Source organism: Gorilla gorilla, chromosome 20 (genome assembly GCF_029281585.2).
Source record: "Gorilla gorilla gorilla isolate KB3781 chromosome 20, NHGRI_mGorGor1-v2.1_pri, whole genome shotgun sequence".
Taxonomy (NCBI): domain Eukaryota; kingdom Metazoa; phylum Chordata; class Mammalia; order Primates; family Hominidae; genus Gorilla; species Gorilla gorilla.
In genome coordinates, this window is record NC_073244.2 from 18,192,341 (window position 1) to 18,199,566 (window position 7,226).

The 7,226-nt window shown below is 49.8% G+C and overlaps 1 protein-coding gene across 1 annotated transcript in view; it reads right to left on the minus strand.

Moving 5' to 3' along the window:
* LOC101132195 (zinc finger protein 625) overlaps positions 1-3,051 on the minus strand; it is a 17,386-nt gene extending 14,335 nt beyond the window's left edge. The window contains exon 1 of the mRNA XM_063701033.1: positions 2,857-3,051. Within this exon, the coding sequence (XP_063557103.1) occupies positions 2,857-2,859 (3 nt within the window). The 5' untranslated portion in view covers positions 2,860-3,051. The remainder of the gene's footprint in view (positions 1-2,856) is intronic.
* Between the last annotated feature and the right edge of the window lie 4,175 nt (positions 3,052-7,226).

A 7,226-nucleotide genomic window follows, 5' to 3' on the forward strand; every position in this document is an offset into this window, starting at 1 on the left:
GAGGTTTAAAGCAATGTGATTCTGGGGTTGAATCATATGACTGGCAGTAGTAGCATAGCCAGCTGGAACCTTCCTGTCCCTCAGTATAGACTGGCCTTCTTTCTTACCTATATTCTTTTTTTTTTTTGAGACAGAGTCTTGCTCTTTTGCCCAGGCTGGAGTGCAGTGGCGCGATCTCGGCTCACTGCAAGCTCCGCCTCCCGGGTTCACACCGTTCTCCTGCCTCAGCCTCCCGAGTAGCTGGGACTGCAGGCGCTCACCACCGCACCCAGCTAATTTTTTGCATTTTTAGTAGTGATGGGGTTTCACTGTGTTAGCCAGGATGGTCTCGATCTCCTGACCTCATGATCCACCCGCCTCAGCACTTTGTAATCCCAAAGTGCTGGGATTACAGGCGTGAGCCACCGTGCCCAGCCCTTACCTATATTCTTTTGTAAAATATTGAAAATGCCTGAACAGAGCCAGGAAGGGCCTCTTTTCTCTTGATCTTCATTATAGATTAACTTTCCTCTTACCTTTCTCACACAAAGACTTCATGGCCATCACAGTGTCTTAAGCTGGAATGTCAAATTTGATAATGGCTCACTGCAGCATCAAACTCCTGGGGTCCAGTGATCCTCCTGCCTCAGCGTCCCTTGTATCAGGAACTACAGGTGGGTGCAACCACACCTGTCTAATTTTTCTATTTTTCTTTTCTAGACATGGATCCTGTACTAAGGCTGGTCTCCAACTCCTGGTCTCAAGCAATCATCCTGCCTCAGCCTCACAAAGCTGGGATTACAGGTGTGGGACACTGCACTAGGTCAAGAGTTTAACTTTTAGCTCCGGAGTTCTAAGCCCATTTCCCTAGAGTCTGTATTTTCTTGAATGGCAATTCTCAGATTTTCACTTAAATAATCTCCTTATAATAGGAATCTGATCATTTCAATCATTTAAGGTAGAAAAATCCAAACAAGGCGACTACATCACTGTAACCAATAAAGTATTTTTTGATTTTTATTCTAATGCACCATATAAAAGCCTATCCTTCAACCTGTAAACTAAAAATAAAAACCTAAGCTCCCCATCCCACCCCAGTCAAGTCAACTGAGTGGCTCTTTACCAAGGGGAGGCCCCCCAAAAACCTGAAAGTTCCCAGTTACGTTAGTAAGGGAGATCAGACACTCCATACTCCCTTCTGGAGTTTAGACACAGCAACTGACCCACATTCATATTAAAATAGACATAAGACCTGCAAAGAGGCCGGGCACAGTGGCTCAGTCCTGTAATCCTAGCACTTTGGGAGGCGGAGGCAGGCGGATTATTTGAGGTCAGGAGTTTGAGACCAGCTTGGCCAACATGATGAAACCCCGTCTCTACTAAAAATACAGAAATTAGCCGGGTATGGTGGTGTGCACCTGTAATTCCAGCTACTTGGGAGGCTGAGGCAGGAGAATTGCTTGAACCTAGGAGGCGGAGGTTGCCGTAAGCCGAGATTGCGCCACTGCACTCCAGCCTGGGCGAGAGTGAGGCTCCATCTCAAAAAAAAAAAAAAAAAAACCTGCAAAGAAACCCTTTGTACCAATAAATACTAAATTGCAAACAAGACCTAAGGCCATGCAAGGCAAGGGTAAAGTCACGCCTTAGAATTCATAAAATCTAGTGAAACATATCTGTTTTTTGGTGGGGATGGAATCACGTGGCAGGTAACAGACTCCCTTCACTTAAACATTCCTTCCTACCCCTTTCAAATTTTAGACACAACTTTACACTCTCAGCCAACTGCCAACTACAGAATCCCTCAACCACCTGTGCCTTCTAAGCCCCGCTTCTACGTGTCCTGCCCTGTCAGCCTTCCATGCCTTGATTCATGTTTTCCCTGCAATTCCTGTCTCGCTGAAATGAATAAAACCAAACTGCCATCGAACCTCCTGGGGACCACTTACTCGAGGCTACATGCGGTTGTTTCCCTTGGTCACGTTCTCTCATACTTGGCGTAGAACATAGTTCAAATTATTTTGCAGAGTTTTGCTCTTTCCGTTATCAAACTGCAAGCCATGACTGGGTGTTTCTCATTCAGGAAACATTTCTCATTCATTTTTTTCAAACTCCTATTCTGAGAAGCAAAACTCTTTAATTTTTAAGAGGACTCAGTTTAGTTTGTTGCTGTTGTTTTTGTTTTGTTTTGTTTGAGACAGGGTCTCGCTCAGTCGCCCAGGCTGGAGTGCAGTGGCGCGATCTCGGCTCACTGCAGTCCCAATCTCCTCCCTCAAGCGATCCTCCCACCTCAGTCCCCCAGTAGCTGGGACTACAGATGGGCGGCACCACGCCCGGCTCATTTTTTAAAAATTTATTTTTAATAGAAACTAGGGTCTCGGTATGTTGCCCAGGCAGGTCTCGAATTTCTGGGCTGAAGCAATCCCTCCGCCTCAACCTCCCAGGTGTGACCCACTGAGCCTGGCCTTCAATTTAGTTTTTCAGGAAAAAAGGGGGGACTGGGGACCCCGCAGCCCACCGCTCCTCCCACACGAACCCCACACCCGAGGCAGGATTGCCTCCATGACCCTCCCGTGGTCTCCGCACAATCTGGGGAGACGCGGGGCTACGGGCGCGGAGCTCCCCAGAGAGGGCTCCGGGGCCGGGGCCGGGGCCGGGGTCGCAGTCGCAGCGCAGAGACGGGACAGGACGCCTGGGGTCCCGGCTGCCGGCCCAACCCCACCCTGCGGCCGAAGGGACCGAGGGCCGAGCTACGCCAGGGGGACTCCGCTCTGTAGACCCGAAGTCGCTGCAGGAAGGCCCGGGTCCTGCTAGAGCCGGCTCGGGCCGGTTCTTCCCGGCCCCTCCCCCGTCTCGGGACCCCCGGCCCCGCACACTCACCATTTCCCGGCTTCCAGGTGTCCTGGCCTCCTCTCCACGGATCCCTCTAACAGTCCAGTCACAGTGCGGGCGATGGAGCGACAGAAGCTATGGCGGAGGCACCTGGTCCCTCTCGGGGCCGGAAAACCGAGATCCCGACCCCCCTTTGGTGCAAGACGCCTGGGAGTCAGGAAAGCGGGAATGCGGCCTCCACTTCCCCGGATGGACAGTTGGCAGGACCCCGCCCCAGCGCCCCTGATTGGATGAGGCTCCAGTCCCCGTCCCATCGGTCCTGAGTGACAGCGGAAGCCCTGGGTAACAAGGCCCGGCAGAACCGAAATGACCTGTTCCAACCACAGATTATCTAAGCGAGCTCCCTCCCTGCGTCTTGCTCTTTGGGTATTTGCATTTCAGCCAAATTTGCTCCGAATTGCTAGAGGGGGCACCGTTGTCTTCCTCACTCAATGGGCTGTCCCTGCTCCTTTGTCCTGCACAGGAAATTCCAGACTCAGAGTCCAGTAGAGGTGAAGGAAATTAAAATATTTTACGCCAAAATATATTTATTTGACAGGTTTTGAAATGGCTGTGGCTCGGCCGCAAAAAAAAGTGGACTGGCAAAGCTGTCTTTGGAGGGGGGGAGTTTGCATCTGCAGAGAATCTCCATTGATGAAACCATGCCCTCTCCCCCTTTATTTCTTTCCCTTTATCCAAGCTAGAAGAGATTGTGACCCGAACACAGGCAGGGTGCGGTGTTTCACGCCTGTAATCCTAGCACTTTGGGAGACCAAGACTGGAGGATCCCTTAAAGCAAAGAGTTAAAGACCAACCTGGTCAACACAAGAATACCCCTGGTTTTTTTTTGTTTTTTTTTTTTAATTTTTATTTATTAAACTTTAAGTTCTAGGGTACATGCGCACAATGTGCAGGTTTGTTACATATGTATACATGCGCCATGTTGGTGTGCTGTACCCATTAACTCGTCATTTACATTAGGTATATCTCCTAATGCTATCCCTCCCACATCCCCCCACCCCAGACCCCTGTTTTTATTATTTAAAAATCTTTACGGTCGGGAGCGGTGGCTCACGCCTATAATCCCAGCACTTTGGGAGGCCGACGCGGGCGGATCACGAGGTCAGGAAATCAAGACCATCCTGGCTAACACGGAGCAACCCCGTCTCTACTAAAAATACAAAAAATTAGTCGGGTGTGGTGGCGGGCGCCTATAGTCCCAGCTACTCGGGAGGCTGAGGCAGGAGAATGGCGTGAACCCGGGAGGCGGAGCTTGCAGTGAGCCGAGATTGCGCCACTGCACTCCACCCTGGGAGACAGGGCTAGACTGTCTCAAAAAAAAAAAAAAAAAAAAAAGAAAGAAAGAGAAAAAGAAAATCTGTGAAGGTCAGAATTAGAGCAAGACCCATTTGGGATGTCTCCTGGAGAAAGGGTTTATGAATTTTTATTTATTATTTTATTTTATTTATTATCATTTTTTTTGAGACGGAGTCTCGCTCTGTCGTCCAGGCTGGAGTGCAGTGGCGCAATCTCGGCTCACTGCAAGCTCCGCCTCCCGCCCGGGTTCATGCCATTCTCCTGCCTCAACCTCCCAAGTAGCTGGGACTACAGGCGTCTGCCACCACGCCCGGCTAATTTTTTGTATTTTTAGTACAGACGGGGTTTCACCGTGTTAGCCAGGATTGTCTCGATCTCCTGACTTCGTGATCCGTCCGCCTCGGCTTCCCAAAGTGCTGGGATTACAGGCGTGAGCCACCGCGCCCTGCGGGTTTATGAATTTAACGGTAAATTTAGCTTAAACTGACTCAAGTCGAGAGCTTCCTGTTGGTGAAAATGAAGGTCTTAAAGAACAGAATAATTTCTAAACTGAGGAGGGGACAGAAGGGCATTTCAAACTCCCAGATAAATCCTTAATTTTTCTCTGCCTCATCATCTGGGACTGACCCGCCCTGGGGGGCTCCATTTCAGCAGTCACAGTTTGGCTTCCAAGCTTGGAAATATCATTTACCTTCTGACAGAGGGTTTTCCTTGTGAACTGTGCATGAAGCAGGCTGCTTATCTGAACTACTTCAAATGTTTGCTTTACTTTTCTTTTGATTCCTTTATAAAATATTGCTGCCGGCTGGGCGCGGTGGCTCACGCCTGTAATCCCAGCACTTTGGGAGGCCGAGGCGGGTGGATCACGAAGTCAGGAGTTCAAGACCAGCCTGACCAACATGGTGAAACCCCGTCTCTACTAAAAATACAAAAATTAGCCGGGCGTGGTGGCGCACGCCTGTAATCCCAGCTACTCAGGAGGCCGAGGCAGGAGAATCGCTTGAACCCGGGAGATGGAGGTTGCAGTGAACTGAGATTGTGCCACTGAACTCCAGCTGGGCGACAGAGCGAGACTCCGTTTAAAAAAATATATATATATATATAACCACATATATAAGTATATATATACACATATATGTATATATATGTGTATATATATGGCTGCCATATAATTCCAGGTTTTCCATGCACTTAGTTTTATTCTGTTGTTGGCGTGTTGTTTTCTCGAGTGAAAATGAGTAGACTGAGAGATAAAGTATGAAAAATCTTTGGCTATCCCTCATCCCAAATTTATAATCTCTGACGACATCAGGCCTCTCTCCTTTTCCAGTGTTGGCCTGACTAGACCTCAAGGCAGACAACCTCCCCACCTCAAACCCCCTCCCCCCACCCCCACCTCCCCTGAAAGAAGGGCCCACTGAGTACAGGAAGACAACAGTGTCAGCTCTGGAAAGCCTGAAACATGTTCTGAAATACCAGTATCCCCAGGGTGGGGGCCAGGCTGCAGCGCAAGGAGGAAATCCGGCTGTGGCTAGAATCTATATTTTTCTTTTCTTTTTCTTTCTTTCTTTCTTTCTTTTTTTTTTTTTTGAGACAGGGTATTACTCTGTCACCTAGGCTGGAGTGCAGTGCGCTGATCATAGCTAACTGCAGCCTATACCTTCAAGGTTCAAGCAATCCTCTTTACTCAGCCTCCTAAGTAGCTGGGACTATAGTTGCAGGGCCACCAGGCTGGGCTAATTTTTTTTTTCTTTTTTTTTAGAGATGAGGTCTCACTACGTTGCTCAAGCTGGTCTTGAACTCCTGGCCTCAAGCAGTTCTCCTTTCCAGCCCTCCGCAAGTCCTGGGATTGTATAGGTGTGAGCCACATGTCGGGCCTAGAACCTTTCATTCAAGCTCCACTCAGCCAGGTGTTAAATTCTCCTCTCACTCCGCCTCCCAGAAGGCGGGGCCCGTGGCACTGTCCAATCAGGAGGGGCGGGGGTGTGTGGCTGTGCAAATTGTCCAATCAGGCGCGGCTCTGGGAGGAGGATGCGAAGCTCCACAAAACTGCGAGGCGTTCCTTTCACCCGCCCACAGTGGGTGTCAGGTCTATGCTGCTCTGAGAAGCACCAGAGGTGGCTTCGCTGCAGCTTCTTTCCAGCTGTGACTTGCAATGAACACGAAAGACGTAAGGAGAACCATAGACACCTCAGAAGCCAGGAAATGGTGAGTGCTGGGGGGATGTCCCGAGACTGTGGCGCAAGGTGCTGGACAGGAACCTGCTGTGACGGGACCCAGGCCTGTCCGGGGCGACTTCCGGACCGGTGGACTGGAGTCCCCCTAGCGCAGCCACCGCGCCCGATTTAAGAGAGAATTTTCAATGGCTGAACTGCACATGTACATCTCCTGACACAGAGCACCTGGTGACAACCATCAACTGTGAAGGTCAGGGAGCTGCTGAAGCAGAAGAGAGTTCATATTTCATTAGTTTTTTTTTTTGGAGACGGAGTCTCGCTCTGTCGCCCAGGCTGGAGTGCAGTGGCGCGATCTCAACTCACTGCAACCTCTGCCTCCGGGATTCAAGCAATTCTCCTGTCTCAGCCTCCCGAGTAGCTGGGACTACAGGCGCACACTGCCACGCCCAGCTAATTTTTTGTATTTTAGTAGAGACAGAGTTTCACCGTGTTGCTCTTGTTGCCCAGGCTGGAGTGCAATGGTGTGATCTCAGCTCACGGCAACTTCCGCCTCCCAGGTTCAAGCAATTCTCCTGCCTCAGCCTCCTGAGTAGCTGGGATTACAGGCATGCGCCACCACGCCTGGCTAATTTTGTACTTTTAGAGACGAGGTTTCTCCATGTTGGTCAGGCTGGTCTCGAACTCCTAACCTTAGGTGATCCGCCCGCCTCGCCCTCCCAAAGTGCTGAGATTACACGCGTGAGCCACCGCGCCCGACCTTCATTAGTGGTTTTATATAACAGTTTGTTAATGTCGAAATAATAGTTTGCTGGCTTCTTCATTTTATCAAAGGAATAATTATTTGCCAGTTTTAAAATCCACTTAAAACTGTCTTGAAATTTTTCT